This window comes from Simochromis diagramma, unplaced genomic scaffold, assembly GCF_900408965.1.
Source record: "Simochromis diagramma unplaced genomic scaffold, fSimDia1.1 OVJJ01000699.1, whole genome shotgun sequence".
NCBI lineage: Eukaryota > Metazoa > Chordata > Actinopteri > Cichliformes > Cichlidae > Simochromis > Simochromis diagramma.
This window is the reverse complement of record NW_024387495.1, coordinates 287,028-306,949: the sequence shown is the minus strand read 5'-3', so window position 1 is coordinate 306,949 and position 19,922 is coordinate 287,028. Positions and strand designations below refer to the sequence as shown.

The following is a 19,922-nucleotide window of genomic DNA, read 5'->3' as shown; positions in this document are numbered from 1 at the left end:
CCTTTAGGTCAGGAGATGCACACGCCTACAGTAAGCGCCAGGCTAATCTAAAGAAGGGCATCAAAAACCAAACACCATTACAAAAAGAAGGGTAGAAGAACACTTCTCCAACGCCACCCCCGACGCATGTGGCAAGGACGCCAGACCATCACAGACTACAGGACCACCAAACCCTCCCCCGCATCCTCTGATGGCTCCTTCCTCAACGAGCTCAACAACTTTTATGCTCGTTTTGAGCGAGGGAACCCCACAACCACAACCAAAGCAGACATGACGCCAGACCAACCCTCTGACTCTCTCCCCCACCGATGTAGGAGCGGTGCTGAGCAGGATCAATGTCCACAAGGCTGCAGGCCCTGATGGCATCCCCGGCGTGTTCTCAGAGCGTGTTCTGGGGAGCTTGCAGGAGTGCTCACAGACATATTCAATCTGTCCTTGGCCCACGCTGTGGTACCGGCCTGCTTCAAATCCACCTCCATCGTCCCGATACCCAAAAACTCCAACCCATCTTGCCTCAATGATTACCGCCCAGTAGCACTCACCCCCATCATCACTAAGTGCTTAGAGCGACTGGTCCTAGCACACTTCAAATCCTGTCTCCCCCCCACCCTGGACCCCACCCAATTCGCATACCGCCAGAACAGGAGCACAGAGGATGCAGTCTCCATCGCAATGCACTCTGTCCTCTCACACCTGGACAACAACAACACCTACGCCAGAATGCTGTTTATAGACTTCAGTTCAGCATTCAATACAATCCACCCCTCACAACTCATCAGGAAACTGACAGACCTGGGCATCAGTTCCCTCATCTGCAAATGGTTACTGGACTTCCTGACCAACCGCCCCCAACATGTCCGGCTGGATAACCACTGCTCATCTACAATCACAATGAACACCGGTGTACCACAAGGCTGTGTGATGAGCCCTTTCCTATACTCCCTCTTCACCCACGACTGCAGACCTGCTGATGTTCCAACACCATCATTAGTTTGCAGATGACACCACGGTGATTGGCCTCATCAGTGACAACGATAAGGCCGCCTACAGGGAGGAGGTGGATCGTCGGCTGAGTGGTGCGACAGAAACAACCTGCTGCTTAACAACCGAGAGACCAAGGAGCTCATCGTGGACTACAGGAGGAAATGCTGACCCACATCCACCCATCCACATTAAGGGGACGGCTGTGGAGCGTGTGAGCAGCTTCAAGTTCCTGGGAGTCCACATCTCCGAGGATCTCACCTGGACGACCAACTGCTCCAAGCTGGTCAAGAAGGCTCACCAGCGCCTCTTCTTCTTGAGGACTCTGAGGAAGAACCACCTGTCCTCAGACATCCTGGTGAACTTCTATCGCTGCACCATCGAGAGCATCCTGACAACTGTATAACAGTCTGGTACGGGAGCTGCTCTGCCCTCGGACAGGAAGGCGTTGCAGAGGGTCGTGAAAACTGCCCAGCGCATCGCCGGAGCACCACTTCCCTGCCATAAAAGACATCTACAGGAAGCGGTGTCTGAAAAGGGCTGGGAAAATCATCAAGAGACCCCAGTCACCCATCACATGGACTCTTCACCCTCCTGCCCTCTGGGAGGCGCCACAGGAGCCTACGGACTAAGACCACCAGGTACCGGAACAGCTTCTTCCCCACAGCTGTCAGACTCCTGAACTCTGCCTCCTGACATCTGACCCACGTTAAAACTCATGGACTGAACATACACACCACTGGACAACTGTACCCTCAAACACACAATAATACATGGACTGAACCACCACTCACAACCACCAGCACTTTATATAGCCTCTGTAGAAACTATCTACACCCTCACTTATCTTAACTGCACTACTGTATAGCTCTGTGTAAATAATCATTCTGTACATTCGATAATCTTTAATCCTACAACTGTTTAAAACTTGCATAGTTCCCATTTCTGTATAGCTGTATATCTCAGATTCTGTAAAGTTACTTATTTCATATTCTGTATAGTTTTTTCATATTTATATCCTGTTCATAGCCTGTACATAGCTTGTACTCACTACAGCCTGTACATAACGTATAGTTATAGAATATTCACAACATACTGTTATACCGTGTTACATTATAACATTCCATAATAGACCCATTCTGTAATATACTCACATATCTATATTATTGCTAATAATATCTTGTAATATATCTATATCACTAAAGCACTTCTGGATGGATGCAAACTGCATTTTCGTTGCCCTGTACCTGTGCATGTGCAATGACAATAAAGTTGAATTCTATCTATTCTATTCTAATGATCGGCTATGTACCACAGGCCTTCAAGCTGGCTGTAGTTTAAACCTTTACTCAAAAGCCATCTCTAAGACCCAGCAGTCTTAGCTAATTATAGGCCAATCTCCAACCTTCCTTTCATATCAAAAATCCTTGAAAGAGTAGTTGTCAAACAGCTAACAGATCATACTGCAGAGGAATGGTTTATTTGAAGAGTTTCAGTCAGGTTTCAGAGCTCAGCACAGCACAGAAACAGCTTTAGTTGAAGGTTAAAATGATCTTCTTATGGCCTCTGACAGTGGACTCATCTCTGTGCTTGTCCTGCTAGACCTTAGTGCAGCGTTCGATACTGTTGACCATAATATCCTATTAGAGCGATTAGAACATGCTGTAGGTATTACAGGTACTGCACTGCAGTGGTTTGTATCATATCTATCTAAAAGACTCCAATTTGTGCATGTAAATGGAGAGTCCTCTTCACATACTGAGGTTAATTATGGAGTTCCACAGGGTTCAGTGCTAGGACCAATTCTGTTTACATTATACATGCTTCCCTTAGGCAGTATCATTAGAAGACATAGCATACATTTTCACTGCTATGCTGATGACACCCAGCTCTATCTGTCCATGAAGCCAGATGACATACACCAATTAGTTAAACTGCAGGAATGTCTTAAAGACATAAAGACCTGGATGGCCGCTAACTTTCTGCTTCTTAATTCAGATAAAACTGAGGTTATTGTACTCGGCCCTGAAAAGCCTAGAAATATGGTATCTAACCAGATTCTTACTCTGGATGGCATTACCTTGGCCTCAGTAACGCGGTGAGGAACCTTGGAGTCATTTTGACCAGGACATGTCCTTCAATGCACATATTAAACAAATATGTAAGACTGCTTTCTTCCATTTGCGCAACATCTCTAAAATTAGAAATATCCTGTCTCAGAGTGACGCTGAAAAACTAGTTCATGCATTTATTACTTCCAGGCTGGACTACTGTAATTCATTATTATCAGGATGTCCAAAAAACTCGCTGAAAAGCCTTCAGCTAATCCAAAATGCTGCAGCAAGAGTCCTGACAGGGATTAGAAAGAGAGAGCATATTTCTCCTGTTTTGGCTTCCCTTCATTGGCTTCCTGTTAAATCCAGAATTGAATTCAAAATCCTGCTCCTCACATACAAGGTCTTAAATAATCAGGCCCCATCTTATCTTAATGACCTTGTAGTACCATATCACCCTATTAGAGCGCTTCGCTCTCGCTCTGCAGGCCTACTTGTTCCTAGAGTATTTAAAAGTAGAATGGGAGGGAGAGCCTTCAGTTTTCAGGCCCCTCTTCTGTGGAACCAGCTTCCAGTTTGGATTCGGGAGACAGACACTATCTCTACTTTTAAGATTAGGCTTAAAACTTTCCTTTTTGCTAAAGCATATAGTTAGGGCTGGACCAGGTGACCCTGAATCCTCCCTTAGTTATGCTGCAATAGATGTAGGCTGCCGGGGGATTCCCATGATGCATTGAGTTTTTCCTTTCCAGTCACCTTTCTCACTCACTATGTATTAATAGACCTCTCTGCATTGAATCATATCTGTTATTAACCTCTGTCTCTCTTCCACAGCATGTCTTTATCCTGTCTTCCTTCTCTCACCCCAACCGGTCGCAGCAGATGGCCGCCCCTCCCTGAGCCTGGTTCTGCCGGAGGTTTCTTCCTGTTAAAAGGGAGTTTTTCCTTCCCACTGTCGCCAAAGTGCTTGCTCATAGGGGGTCATATGATTGTTGGGTTTTTCTCTGTATCTATGAAGCGCCTTGAGGCGACTTTTGTTGTGATTTGGCGCTATATAAATAAAATTGAATTGAATTGAAGTAGTAATGCAATGTGAAGTGATAAACTATTAAAATTGGCATAGTGAATGAGATGGTAAGCACATAAAATATGTTATTTATTAGTTCAAAATGTGTGGGGATAACCAGAAGTACACTGGTTATCCCCAGCTGATCACGGCATGGCTGCCCCTCCATGACCATGGAACTGGACCATGGATCTGCCAGAGGTTTCTTCCTAACAAAAGGGAGTTTGTTCTTCTCACTGTCACAAAAGGCTTGTCAGAGAATCATTTGATTACTGGGGTACTGCCTTTAGGATCTTTACATTTACCTTAAAATATAAAATTGTTGCAATTTGGTGCTATATAAATAATATGAAATGGTGAACTGTAGTGAAAGAAGCCAACATAACATTATAAACACTGACAGTTGAAATGAATAACACTGTTTATGTCTTCATCATGGCACCTTAGTGGGTGGGATATATACAGGGATAAGGTAAAATTTTGATGCATAGATGCAGGAAAAATGGTTAAATGTAAGGATCTGTCACGGTTGGACGGTCCTTTCCGGACGACCTTGCTTGTTTTTTATTTTGCGTGTTTCTGTCTTGCTTCTCTCTCTCTCCCCCGGTTCACGGGGCTGTTCACGGAAGTGCGCGCCATGGGAAAGGCGTTGATCTGGCGACTGTCGTCATCAGGAGTCCCTCCTCGCTGTTGCCGGCCCACCTGCAGCTGATTACCTGACCAGCTGTCGGTAATCATAAACCTGGCCAGACAGAGGTATTTAACCAGGGCTCGCGGTGACAGTCGACGTGGGATTATTACTCCTAACTGGTATAGTCTGTGCGAGAGAGTCGAGCAGAGAAGCGAGTTTGGGAGCACACACTAACGGAGTTACCGCACTGAACACACTGGGAGCAAAGGACGGGCACTATTGGAAAATTGCACTTTGGAGTGGATTGTCGGGCTTATCTGTCTATTTCACTGTAAATAATCACACTGTTTTGCTGTGTTTCATTGTGGAACAGGGGTGCTTACGGGCTGACCCGGCCAAGGTCAAAGCTGTCGTGGAATGGCCCATTCCCAAGACCCGCAGGGAGTTGCAGAAGTTCTTGGGCAGTTGCAGAGGTTCTTGGGCTTCGCCAAGTTCTACTGCCACTTTATCAGGGATTTCAGCAAGGTAGCCCTTCCTCTAACCAACCTCACTTCTCCTAAGTTGTCCTTCCAGTGGTCCTCCGCAGCCCAGCAAGCATTTGATCGACTCAAGCACCTGTTTTCCTCGGCTCTGGTCCTCGTCCAGGCGGACCTCAGTCGGCCATTCATCGTGGAGGTGGACGCGTCCGATTCAGGCATGGGGGCGGTTCTCACTCAACAGGTCGAAGGCAAGCTACATCCCAGTGCCTTCTTCTCCCGTAGGTTGTCGCCAGCTGAGAGAAATTATGATGTGGGTGACCAGGAATTGCTCGCCATCAAGTTGTCTCTCAAGGAATGGCGGCATTGGCTGGAGGGCACTGAGCAGCCTTTCGTGGTGTGGACGGACCATAAAAACCTGGCGTATCTCTGGGCGGCCAAGCGCCTCAACGTACGACAAGCCAGGTGAGCCTTATTTTTTACTCATTTCCACTTCTCCATTACTTACAGGCCCGGTTCTAGGAATACTAAGCCCGATGCGTTGTCGCGCCTGGGGAACCAACCCCCCCCACCTCTCCATCTCTGAGGGAGAGCTGGCTGTCCCCTCCGTCCAGCGCCATCTGAGATGCTGTCGTTGGGTCTGGCGGGCCTCCCGAGCGGCGCTCCTGAGAACAGCTGAGCGGAACAAGGCATTGGCAGATCGCCGTCGCACTCCTGCCCCGGACTATCAGGTCGGCCAGCAGGTGTTGCTCTCCAGCAGACACATTCCCAAAGAAACTGACCCCTCGGTCTCTTGGCCCCTTCGCCATCCAGGTGGTCCTGAACCCAGTGATGGTCCGGCTGGCCCTTCCGTCTGCTACGAAGGTACAAAACGTCTTCTACAAAATGTTTCTCAGATTAGGCCCGTCCGGACCAGCCCTTTGTCCCGGGGCTTAGAGTACACTTGGGGAGTGTGATTGTGTGTACAGTGTCTCTTTATGTCTGTCTCCACGTTGGGTGAGTGTTGAGTAATTGCATATGAGAGCATGAGGGTGGGAATGGATGTTTGTATCTGTGTGTGCCTGTATGTCTGTGTCTATATGTCAGGTTGGGTATCAGACGCCACCTCTCTGGGGACATCTCAGGTCTCTCCAAGGTATGGAGGCCTATCTCCCCCCACCACTTCCACTGCCAGTGTCAGACGCCCTCAGTCATCGGTGCGTTGGTGGTTCTTTGTGTCCGGGGATGGGCGTCCAGGTACGCACCGGCTCACTCCTGGTGGCTGCTTGTCACCCTTTAACGAGAAGTCTGGGCCCTCCACCTCCCCTCTGATGTGGACATCAGGTCAGCTGGAGGTGCAGTCGAAAGATTGCAGCGGTCCCAGATCAGATGTACACACTGGAACACTTTCCCATGTTGCTTGTCTGTGTTTATTGTGTTATGGTGTGTTGATACCTGTGCATTCCTGTATTATCCTTTTGTGTTGCACATTTCGATGTTTTTTTCCTCACTACCTAGCCTGACCTGTCTCCCCAATGTGATGTTTGTATTGTATGTATGGTCGGCAAGGTCTGTCATCTCGGTTGTGGGCAAAAGACCTGCAACTGACAAATAAAGGCTATCTCATCTCTCAACTGATTCAGCTCGTTGGTGAATGCAGAGTCAGCGTTGATCGGCGCAGTGTCCCTGGCTTTGTAGTCCGTAATGGTGCGTAGTCTGTGCCACATACTCCGTGTGTCGCCCTGGTGGAAGCGGGACTCCACACGCTCCCGGTACAGACGTTTGGCATCTCTCACCGCGTGCCGCACGCCGTATGAGGCCGCTTTGTAGGTGCTCATATCGCCAGTGGCGAGACCCGCGTTGTAGGTGGGGGTCCTGGCATTCACTGCAGTGCGGCTTGATCTGTCCATCCACGGTTTCTGGTTTGGGAATGTGGTGACTCTCGCAGTGGGGATAATCTCCTCCGCTAGCATGTTGACGAAGCATACTGCTACTTCCGTAAACTCGTTGATGTTGACTGCACATGCTCTGAACATGTCCCAGTCGACGTCGTTGAGTGCGTCCTGTAGCGTAGCTTCTGATTGGGCAGTCCACCGTTTCACCTCCCTCTTGGTTACTTCTTCCCTCCATATGTTTTGTTTATACTGGGGAATGAGGAAGATGGCGTTGTGGTCAGACTTCCCAAAAGCCGGGTGTGAGACAGCTTTGTAGCCCTGCTTGTATGGCGTGTAGCAGTGGTCCAAAATTCGATCCCCCCTCAGCGGACATGAGACATGCTGGTAAAAGTTCGGAATGACTTGTCTGAGGTTCGCTTTATTAAAGTCTCCTGCTACAATGAGGGCTGCGCCTGGGTCCTTGTTTTGTAACGAACTCAGTTCATCATGTAGTTCGGACAAAGCCATACCTGTGTCCGCTTGGGCTGGGATGTAGACCACCGTGGCGATGACTGAGGTGAACTTACGGGGCAGACAGAAAGGGCGGCATTTAATGCTCAGGAACTCCAGATGTGGCAAGCAGCCGCTGCAGAGAGCAGAAATGCTCCTGGCATCACACGACTTTCTGTTTACCATGAAACACACTCCTCCACCTTTGGTTTTGTTCGACTCTGCCGTTCTGTCCGTGCGGAGCACAAAAAATGAATCCAACACAGTTACGGCCTGGTCCGACACAGTGGGGGTCAGCCATGTCTCCGTGAAGCACAGAATGTTGTAGTCCCTCATGTCACATTGGAAGGTGACTCTTGCTCTTAGGTCATCGAGCTTGTTCTCCATGGATTGTATGTTGGCCAGTAGGATACTGGGAAGTGATGCGCGATGCGCCTGCTGTCTTAGTCTGTTCCTAATGCCAGTGCGTTTCCCCCGGCGCTTCTTTGTTCCACGCCTTGGATGAGCAGCCCGTCCTTTGTTGTTCTCTGCGCCGCGTAGAATCTCTGGTGGCCAGGATGGGTCGGGTTTAAAAGTGTCCAAGATTAGATGTGCAACCTTGTCACCGATGTTTACAAGTGATCTGTGGTCGTAGACTATAAGACTAGAGGATTTTGGAATGTAAACCAGAGCAAAAAATAAGTAAAAAACAAGAAAAGTGGATAGTCGGAGCGGAACGGTCAGGAAGGTGTCTGGACGTGGCCGCGCCATCTTACTTGGATGGATGATGAACAAGGATCACTCAGAAGTGTTCGTCTATGCTCTGTGTCAGGCGCTTCAGTAGATTACTCGTGCTATTAACAGCAGTTAGTTTTTTCTCCCCAGGACATATCTTACATATTACTTTAATATTCTTGTCTGCTTGTTTCAGAAAAGTGAAGAGACGGGAATATGTCCATTTCATAAAACAGCCACACGCATCAGGCGAGTCCGACATCTTCCGCTTTAGAATACGACTATGCAGCAAACTGGCGCGAAATGACGCGCACCTGCACTACAGTGATGTTAAAGCGGCAGAGTTTACTTCTACGTTTAGAGCAGGGGTCGGCAACCTTTCTGATGACGAGTGCCATCTAAAATTTCCTCAGAAGTCAGTGTGCCATATGACTGAATTAGCAATAAATTTAATAACGCTCTATATTAACAGTTACACTCTATATAGAAGAACTTTATAGAATTATATTTGTTCGCAGATGTTGGCAGCTATCAGCAATCAGAAAAGAAAACATTGGTCCAAACACCTGAAAGTCCTGAAAACACATTGTGAATTCTGTCTCAAGTTTTTGAATGAAATGCGGTGCTGATGCTGTGCTGAGCGGACAGCTCCTGAAGCATTTGAAGTGTCTGAATGTGGAAATTTCAACATCGCTTGAAAAAACTGCCAGCTAGCAACGTCCCTCTCACCAGTAGGTGAAGTTATTTTTAGCCAATTACAAGTTGAATCTGGTAGTTGGGGATGTTAGCTAAGATACCGTCATTAAGAAGTGGCACAACTAATGTGTCTATGTGAGCTATCTGCAATGTGCACCGCTGGCGTGGCCATTTATTTTTTAATGCACCTTCTCATTTTGACTAGAGACCGGCCCCCCAGGTATTAAAGCCATAAAGCCTTTGAATGAAAACGCTGTGGTGACAGGGATGTACACTGTCTTGTTGGTATATGTATGATTTCTATACATTTTACATCAGATAAAAACTTTGGTTGTAAGATTCAGATAATTATTTAATAACAGCGAGACATTTTAAATGAGAATAAGAAAGTATTTCTTTCTGCCCCCCTTTCCCTGTTAATACCTGCCCCCCTGGCAACACTTTGCTAGACACGCCCCCTGCACAGTTACCAGCTGTCAGCTACATAAAAAAAAGGATCCTGGTGTTATTTGTCTCTCAGAAACAGTTCACAACTTCAACTCATTCATGTCACCTAAAAGGTGAACCTGTTTCTCCATCACCTGTTCAGCTCTGATGATTCAGTAAGGACATCTCCTGGTTTCATCTTCATGTTTCCCTCTCACCACATATCCAAACCGACATCATGACCAGCAGCTTTACAGCTGTGGCTCCAGCAAACATCAGCTGATACTAGAAACTAATATTAAATAAATTCTAACAACAGCTGATCAAGCTTAAACATGCTGCGGTTGTTTAGCGCGACATCCGCTGGTTTCCTCTTTCTGGTGCAAAGTGGGCGATAAACAAACAAGAGAGAAAAGTCGATCAGCTGATCAGTGATCAGTTTCATGATTGAAGTAGAAACAGGAGAGGGAGGGGAGAGGATGAGAGGAGAAGAGGCAGCCGTGCAGCAAAGACACAGAATAACTCCAGCTTTGTGTCTTTTTCATTGTAGCTGAAGTCCGGGACAAACTGTGCTCCTTTTCACCTCAACCTGAAACGCGTAATATTTTCTCTGAATACGAGACCATTCCGTTTTTTAGGGGACGGTTGGCAACTCTACTAACTTATGAATAAAATAAAGTTCATGCTATCTAGTACGCAGTACGAGTTATTGTAACTGACTGTAAAAAGTCAGCACAACAAAAATAAAACTACACCTAAACTTTATATCTGGCCCAGATAGACTGCAGGTCATAACTTCTTACCTGAAGTTCAGTTCACCTGACACTCGGACCGGCAGCTGCCTCGGGTCTCTCCTCTTGCCTCCCCCCTTGCCTCCTCTTTCTCTCATCCACCCACTGGCCTCCACCACTTGCTAATGTTACTGAATCTGTGGAAGCTATGCCATAGCCACCATCAAACAACTGAGTTATTTTTATACACTGGCCAGCATCTGACCAATCCACCACCTTTGATTGTTTATACCGTTACAAAAAATAAATAAAAAATCATCGGCCCACCGAGCAAATGCCCGATGGCCAGTCCAGCTGTGGTCGTGCCATCAGTTAACCCTTCGCGTGCCTAGAGTTGCCGACCCCTGATTTAGAAGATAAATTATTGAAATTAAATAATGATATTCAGCGAGTTTAATTATTTTAAAATGTAACGCAAGTACATTGTAAGTAACTGTAATTAAAATACCTAAAAATGAACAGTAATTAGTTACTCTACTTTTTCAGGGAAAAGTAATTTAACTACAGTAACACATTACTTAGTAACGCATTACACCCAACATTATTCTTGGCATTATTCTTAACTCTGAAATATTGTGAACAGCATCAGTGGAAACTAATTTAGAAAACTTTTTATCTGTAAGCTCTTTAGCCCCCAAATATGCTAAGAACATCCTGCGTATGGCACCAAAAATGTAACATATCTGATGAGTCAAGTCTCTGTAGTAAATGAAATGGTGTATATCAGTGCCCCCTTCTTTCTAATCACTCTAATTGTCTTAATCAACATAAACACACTCTCTCCACTGTTAGGCCCAGCAATAGTAAAGCCCAGGCTTTCTAACTACCCACTCAGATCAAATGACTCCACTGCTACACTGATATGTTGATGGGAATTAGCAGATTTGCAGATTATAATCACACCACGTTTCCTCAGAGGCAGAACCGGTTAGAGAAGAGCTTTATGGAATAATTGGATAGGCAAATGAGACTGTAGCCATGAACAAGAGGCATTAAAAAGAATTCCCTTGCTGGGAGCTCTGTGCTACCTGGATGTTGAAAGCCTTCAGAACAGGTGATTAGACAGGAGTAGATGTCATTAAAACTCCATTAGCACAAAACCCAGCCCCCAGTGCTCACTGCAACCGCAGACACACACTGGTAATACAGATCATAAGTGTTTGTGTGTATAAAAAGCCTGTGTGTGTCTGCTGAGTATCTAATGACTCATTTAGGACCCCTACCCCTGGGAAACGTGACAGTAAGGACCCTCTTGCGGCTGGCTCACTAAGTGCCTGCTTATTAATTAAACACAGCTGAGGCTCAGGGGGTAGCAGCAATGCTGCATCAGCTTGTCAAGTTTCATTCTACATGTGGGTAAATGAACAGTATCCTCCTGCAAGTGCTGCACAGCCTGCATGCTTTTTGGTTCCATGCATCTGAAATTATGACAAAGTCTTGGATGCCCAATAACAACAGATACTGACATGTGGTAAATACAGGACGGCTTCCTTCTAATAGCTGCGTAGGTAAATGTTTGTAGTAAGTTTTGAGTGCAGGAAATCAATAGAGGTGCAGGCCTGGAATACAGATTTCACTCACATCTTGAGAATGAGAGAACTGAAAAGCAAAGTGGCGCTGTGAATGCCAATTATCATTCTACCATAAAAAAAAAACCCAGCCTGGTAATTTCCCTCCAATGTGTTTTTCTAATTATGAATTCAACTCAAATAAGCCAGGGTAATGAACCCAGTTTATCCTTTTCTAAAACCAAAGTTTTCTCTCCTTGACTCTGACTATATTGCTGAAACTATACACAACAACCAGAAGAAGGCGTGTTGTTCTTTAGTATTGTGTTATTCACATATGCAGAGATTCAGCTTGTGTCTGTCTCACCCCTGTTTGAACTCGTTTATAAGCCTCTGTGTAATGTTCTCGTATGACTTTCCTCTAACAGGTTTTACACAGATGCAATTTCATTTGGTGTAATGCTCCAACTATCGTATTTGTTTGCATTTTGGTGTTAGACTAGAAGATCGTAATGAAAGACTGAACCAGTTGTTTGTGATTTCCATTAAAGTGAATGGAGGAACCCACTGAAGTGAAACCTGAGTTACTCCTACTGCAGTGACACTGCTTTATAACCAACAACCCCTGAAGCTAAAAACATTGACACTAAAAATAAAGAAATGGTGTGACCATGTGTAAGAGAGTCTGTTGTCAGTGCCGGGATGGTTCTCTGACAACTCGTTACATCCTTAATGCAGAAAACATCGTTCATCAAAACAGACATTCTGAAGTAACAACACAAGTTATTTGGAAATTGTATTTCTGCATTACTGACAATGTTTCCATTTCACAAAGACAAAAAAGGAGTAAAATTAGCTGAAATGATCTCAGCAAAGTCTGACTCGTCAATTTGTGAATCATCTGTAATTTAGTTCACATAGTTGTTAAGATATATGGTTACATTAGTACCAGAAGGTGCATCACACTTTCCTGGTGTACATCATTGTAACCAACATGGCTATAAAAAATTTCTGTCATGACCTAAAAAAACAAAACAAATACATCAAACGTATGCAGCCACATTACTTTGTAGTCCCCCCCCCCCGCCCCATAAGATGTATGTACCTGCTTGAATTTATTTATTTTTAATATGTACCTTCCCAGTACTTGTATAAAATTGTATGTCATACACTTTGCATTATATTTTGTAGAAGAGAATTTTTCAGCGAAACCTACTTCCAGAAGAAGGAGGCACTTGGAAACAGTTGTTGTTGTGCTTCCTGTCCTGCTCTTAACGAGGCTGGATGACCTCTGAGCATCACTGATTGTAGTGGGAACTAACAAATTGTCTGTCTCTTCTAATCCCCCACTTCGGCTTCCACATTCGTGTTTCTTTCTTTCTCACAATTCCTTCTTTGCCTCTATCAGATGCTGTCACTACTTAATTATGTTGAAGTGTTTAGTGCCTTGGAGACCTCACTAAGTGAGTGGGAGAAAGTTCACAGTGCCACTTCTTTTCAAGATTACACTCTTTTAGATGCACACACGCAGACAAAATGAAGATGTCACACTTTATACACCTAATGAGGATAAATTCCCTAGTTGAGGAATCCCATTATTTATATCAACTGATGGACCCTTTCATCAACTCTTCATCAGCCCACAAAAGCCTTGTACATGACGAGGCCTGTGGGCTGTCGTCCCTCCTGCTAAAACAAAGTACCGACTTTGAGCAGATATTGAACTCCACCAGAGAAATGTGGAAGTTAGTAGATGTGTCAGAGAAGGGAAATCATACGATATTTAATGGTAATGGTGGATTCATATCAGTAAATCTATAGTCTGTGAATTGACTTGACTCTTAGTAAAAACCTCAGTTGTAATTCCATTGCTTGAGAGAACTTTGTATTTGGCACCAGAGGACATAAGAGAATATTTATTTTTATTGTTAAACCCAGAACACCAGAGACATACCCAATGCACAACCATTGTTACTGCTGCGTGCTACAATGTTAGAACACCTGATAGCATGTTTCACTTCTCATGACGTCGCTTTTTTATTTGAAAAAGGCACAGCTTTTGATGAGGCAGTCAGCGTGATGCCACACACAGGAGTTTATCCAAGGAGAACAAATATTAATAATTGATAATAGTGAGCGATATTTTCTAAACGTGTCATGTGAACTGAGGGAAGACAGCAGGAAGGAAAGCTCAATACAGAGTGTGCACTTCAACCAAGACCTTACAGTAGGGCGCCCCCTGGTGGACTTTATAGTAGATCTACGAACAAAAAAGTGGATCATCAGAATTTGCTTAACTGATGGCAAAACCTGCAGTACAAATGATCGTAGCCCACTCACAACATCTTTGCCAGGAACACAGCAGGGATACACTCCATGACTGTAGTAACTGAATACACACAACACAATGAAGCGTTAGCGTGCCACTGACTGTTTTTAATGACCTGTTGCCTTTGATTAGTTTTTTGTAAGACAGTGTGCTCATGCTGATATCCTCAGTGTTCTAAACGTTCATAGAAACCAGTTTGTAGCAACAGCACGTATATGTTCTTTGCTTGATATGAAATACTAAGATGTGTAAATACTTATGCTATTGTGTACTTCACACACATGGAGAAATGCCCAAACTGCCTTTCATTGTTCTAGTAACAGTGACAATAAAAAAGCTATTGTATGCTATTCTATTCTACGAGACAGGTGTGTGTGATGCTAATGCTAATGCTAATGCAAGCACATTGTTTTCTTTGTGTGTTTCCAGTGTAAGAGCATGCTGATGGTTATAGTGTACCTATTCTGTTGTCAGTGGCCTTTGGAATGGAAACAGATGCAACGCTCTCGTACCAAGTATTCAGAGGTAGGCAGCTGGGTGTTTAAATTATTCAACAAGCCACATGAAAATGTTCATGTTTACCCAATGTAAATAATGCATTGTAAATTTCTATTAAAATTCAGTCTGTAGACTACGGTTAACTTCTGTTTTTTAATTATAGCTATACATAAACAGACATATAGATTTATCTTTTCCTGACTGTATTTGCTGATGTTCTTGAAAAGCAGTGACTGCTTTTAAGTGTACAGTGGCACATAAATTATTGCGTGTCATTGTGTCTCATCTCACCCCAAACATTTGCCGGAGGTCAGGGTCCCGGAAGCGGAAAGGGATGTTAGAGACGTGTAACCTCTTGGGTTGCTGCTTCTCTAATGAATCGCTGGGCTGCAGGTGGAGCTGCTGCGAACCCTCGGTCTGTGCCACGTCCTCTGGATGCTGCAAAGAAAACACACAACATTCCACAAATTAGCCACATTTGTTTGCTAGTAAATATACTGCTACATAAACAAAATGTAATTAAATTAAAAAATAGGACTGATGTTAGAGGCAAGACTGCTAAACCTTTGTAGACTCAACAATCTGCATTAAAACAAACAGATCCTTTCTAATATGCAGTGACAGCTTGAGATGATCTGGGACGTTGAAGGAAGGTCTTTAAAATGACTTTTAAAAAGAATTTCAAAGGATATTCTTATTATGCTCCAAGTTAATGTGTTTCTCTGGATAACAAATTGTAGAAATGTATGATGTCTAGTGATGGAGGAAATTCAGATGGGTAAATATGTGTGTATATAGATCTGCATCGGCTGAGCTGGAAAAGAAAATGTCTGCCTGTTAGATTCTTATTATTTAGCTACATTAGCACAAGCAAGCAGAGTCAACACTGCTGATCTGTGTTCACAGCTAAGTGGCCACATTGCACCAAACCAGTCCATAACAGAGGGGTGGTCACTGCCCAGCGACGACTGATATCATTGCACTACATTTGCACACATCATATGCATGTTCAGTATATTAAAAAAACCAACTCCAACAACCACAAATATCATCGCTAGTAAAATCTACTGCTATATAGATGTTTTACTAAGGATACTAAGTTATTTGTGTCTTCAGCAATCTTACTGACTGTGACCTGATAAGTTATTATATTATTATCAGTTATTACAGACAAAACAAAAGAATCTTCAGTGAGGTGATCGGCTTGGGTGACACAATGGTTAACACAACTTTGTTGTGAGGTGACAACAAGCCAGCTGAGATATTTTGCTCAACCTGTTTGCATGTGAAGCGTATAAAGTATAAAGCACCTTGATGCAACTGTTGTTGTGATTTGGCACTATGTAAATAACTGAATGGGATTATGTAGTATTCATCTGCCGTCACTGAGCACTCAGACTGCATTTCCACTACAGAGGACAAGTTCCATATTATCTAGTTACACGGAGGGTGAGACAACACCAGCTCTCTGTCTGTGTGTTAGTTTAGTTTTGGAGAGGAGCAGAGAGGAAAATGCAGTGTTATATTTGTAAAACAAAAGCTCCAGACCACTAACAAGGTGCATTTCTGCAGGTCAGCAGGGCAAAAAAGTCACACACAAAAAATCCCGAGTGCCTGCACCACACTGAACAAGAGGATGCTGCTAAAAAACGAAGCTATATTAAACTGTATCACAAGCATTAGACAGATTAACATTAATTTGGAAATTTATATTCAACTTAATGTAAAGAGCTGTTATCAGTTCAATAAGGAGAGATCATTAGAAGGAATTAAACATTCTTTCTAACAACAGTAGGAGCCCTGAGTAACATGGCGGAGATGGGGAGGAGGCACAAAAGCATCTGTGATGGAGAATGTTAGATGAGCACATGGAGAAGAGAAGAAGATGACCGGACTAGACCAGTCATGTCACAGTGAGCATGGGAAAGTGGAAGCGAGTTCTGATTAGCCAACAGACACTTGGGAAACAGACAGTGACTACATGTTATTTAGCTTCATCCTAAATAACATTATCCTCACTTGAACCGTCTTTTCTTTTTTCCCCGTGATGTATTTTTTCATATGAAGAATGTGGACATGGATGACATTTCCATAAGTAATTATAAACTTAAGCTTTGGCATCTCCAAACTGATAATATACGAAGTTGTGTAAATTAGAAATTTAGAAAAAAGATACAAAAATAAATAAAAAACAGAAATCGCCCAATCTCACACAACAGTGAAGATGTCTCTCAAACTGCTGACCAGTGTTGGGTAAGTTACTTTAAAAAAAGTAGTTAATTACTAATTACATATTACTTAGTCAATATTGTATTTAAAATATTTATCTAATTACTGTGTCAGAAAAGTAACTTAATTACTAAATAAGTAATTTAACTAAATACTTCTTCAAATTCCTATAAACCTTGAGTGGGCGAACAATAGAAATTAAACTCTTTAAATAATAAATAATTTTCTTTAAAGACTGAGACTCAGTACGCAGCGGTAGCATCTCTTCCACAGTGTAGCCTGCAGTCATTTTTTAAGCTCACCTTCAGATGCTTTCTGTGCTGCTTAAGTAAAATCAGATTTTGCTGCTTAGCAGGAGTTGCCGCGGTGTTATCCATGGATGATGAACAAGGATCGCTCAGAAGTGTTCGTCTATGCTCTGTGTCAGGCGCTTCAGTAGATTACTTGTGCTATTAACAGCAGCCGGTAGTTTTTTCTCCCTAGGACATAGCTTACATATTACTTTAATATTCTTGTCTGCTTGTTTCAGAAATGACGCGCACCTGCACTGCAACGATGTTAAAGCGGCAGAGTTTACTTCTACGTTTAGAAGATAAATTAATGAAATTAAATAATGATATTCAGCGAGTTTAATTATTTTACAATGTAATGTAAGTAACTGTAATTAAAATACCTAAAAATGAACAATATTAGTTGCTCTACTTTTTCAGTGGAAAAGTAATTTAATTACAGTAACGCGTTACTTAGTAACGCATTACACCCAACACTGCTGCTGACACATGGTGCATATAGTAACTCATGTACTCTCTGAGTATCCATGCAGCTCACAAAGATGCAACAAAATCTCCAATGCAGATTGCATTCCAGTTGGCCGAGGCCAGTGCATCACCCGAATGAAGCTTCCCTATCTTTCAGCAGAGAGCTGACCTCAGCCAGGGTTTCTGGTTTGGGTAGATGGTTAGCTTCTTATGTGTGATGACATCATGCATACCTTTGGAGATGAGGCAGTAGATGTATAGTCCTCCAGCTCCATCTCACCCTCTGATGTCCTCATGATGTCTAGGCTGCCTACTAGCATAGCTCTGTCAAAGTGTTGACACTGACTCTTTCAGTGAAAACTGGTATTTCTCATAATACCATAATTCTTAAAGTTGTGTCAGTTTGACACTGAAAACACTGAGTCCACAAGAAGGACTGTGGGACCAAAAGGAGCAATCTAAGAGTATCCCTGCTGCAAGTGGTCAAGAGGTAAACAAGGCATCGGGTGGTCAGGGTGGCAAAATAATTACTTCAATCATTTTATTGGTGAAAAACAGAAAAATACATAGATGTTCTTTTGTTTGTTTCTTTTGCAAATAGGGAAGCAGCAGCTGGTTAACGTGTGACACTCCAAAGACGCCCTCTCTGTCCAGTTTATAGATGGATCTGTTATTCATATTTTTATTAGGTTACATTGGAAATGGTTCTGGTAACTGGAAGCATCCTGCAGTTAGACTTCTCCTCTTGGGTTTTGTTGTGCTGGATTATAATTTCCTTTCAAATTCTTTTGGTGGGCAAAACACAAACAAGAATACAATGATTTGATGCACAATGAAAGAAATAAAAAGAAAGAGATGGAACAATGATGTCAGCTAAACCTGAGCGATCAATGAAACAATGAAAGAGAAGTGCTGAAGGTAGCAGAGAGAAAAGGAGAGTGTGTGTGTGTGTGTGTGTGTGTGTGTGTGTGTGTGTGCGCGTGTGTGTGCGTGTGTGTGTGTGTGTGTGTGTGTGTGTGTGTGCGGGGTGGAGTTTAAAGATGCATGAAGGCTTGGCCAAGTGCTGATTGAAGTGAGGGCAGAACATTAAGAATCTCTTTTGTGAGTGTGTCCTGGGCTCACAGAGGTAGCAATAACTTGGCAAGTTTATGGCAGTATTGTTCTATTGACCACATTGGCCACTGTGGTCAAACTCTCAATTTTACAGATGATCATCAATAAAGAGGGGCTTAGAGTGTTGGATATGTAGAGCACCCTTTGGTGATAATGTTTTGTTTATCTATATGAAACAGATCAAAGAAACGGGCTAATATTTGATACAAAGTGCTTTAAAGAAATGCTTTTTTGCCAGGTTTGTATTTATTGTTCAGTTCAGTTCAGTTCAAATCATTAATAATAATTTTATAATTTTATTTACATAGTGCCAAATCATAACAAGAGTTGCCTCAAGGCACTTTAAATGTTAAGGTAAAAGCCCTACACTAATACAGAGAAAACACCAACAAGCAGGCTACTCTATAGGAACAAGCTCTTGGCAACATTTGTGGGAACAACTTCCTTTAACAGGAAGGAACAGCTGTGACCAGTTGGGTATCAGGGGAGGGAGACAGGACAAAGGACTTGCTCTGCAAGAGAGCCAGAGATGAAAAGTAACTAATAATTAAATACAGAGGGATGTACAGACATGATAAGCGAAAAGGGGGGCGAGAAGGAAAAACTCTGAACGTGGTCTATAATTAGTAGGGGTGCAACGATATTCGTATCGATATTGAACCGTTCGATACAGTGCTTTCGGTTCGGTACGCATATGTATCGAACAATACAAAATTTGTAATTTATTTTATCAACTTTCCTTCTGACGATGCTGTCTGTGTTGAGCGCTCAGTGGATCTGCGCTCGACAGTGCAGCCTAGGCGGAGTAGTCGAACGCAGATTCACTGAGTGCAGGGCAACCTAGCAAGACAGAAGTTAAGCTCTCCTTGCAACATGGCAAACTGAACCTCCCCCACCCTCATTCAGATCTGGCGTTTGGAATTATTTTGGTTTTCATGTGACGTATAACCCTGAAGGTAAGCGCGTCATGGACTAAAGTAAAACAGTATGTTGGATGTGCCATGCAATGCTCAATTACATGGGTGGGAACTAGTGTGTTAGCGCAGTTAGCTCGTTAACGTGTTGGCCGTCTAGCCCCATGCACGGGGCGATCGGCGGTAGCTCGTTAACGGAGATTTGCCGTGTTGTGGCGTTAAGGTCATTTCAACGAGATTAACCTGAAAGCACTAGTGGGAACACAACGAATATGACTGCACATTTACGCCGACATCATCCTAGTGCAAAGACAAAAACAGCAAGCATGCTACTAACTTTAGCCGAGTCATTTAGACAGCTGTTAGCACATGATT

General features: G+C 43.5%; 2 protein-coding genes across 3 annotated transcripts in view; both read right to left on the bottom strand.

The window, feature by feature from the left end:
• Nucleotides 1-6,100: 6,100 nt before the first annotated feature.
• On the bottom strand, nucleotides 6,101-17,403 carry LOC120725650. Its single transcript, XM_040018626.1, has 3 exons — nucleotides 17,305-17,403; nucleotides 6,953-8,599; nucleotides 6,101-6,150 (listed from the first exon to the last, which is right to left on the bottom strand). Exons 2-3 carry the CDS (start codon nucleotides 8,319-8,321, stop codon nucleotides 6,101-6,103), a joined length of 1,419 nt encoding a protein of 472 aa, XP_039874560.1. The 5' UTR covers nucleotides 8,322-8,599; nucleotides 17,305-17,403.
• LOC120725645 (RNA binding protein fox-1 homolog 1-like) overlaps nucleotides 11,212-19,922 on the bottom strand; it is a 293,134-nt gene continuing 284,423 nt past the window's right edge. For both annotated transcript variants that reach the window (XM_040018623.1, XM_040018624.1), the window contains one exon: nucleotides 11,212-14,971. In XM_040018623.1, coding sequence (XP_039874557.1) covers nucleotides 14,816-14,971 — 156 coding nt within the window. In that variant the 3' untranslated portion in view covers nucleotides 11,212-14,815. The remainder of the gene's footprint in view (nucleotides 14,972-19,922) is intronic.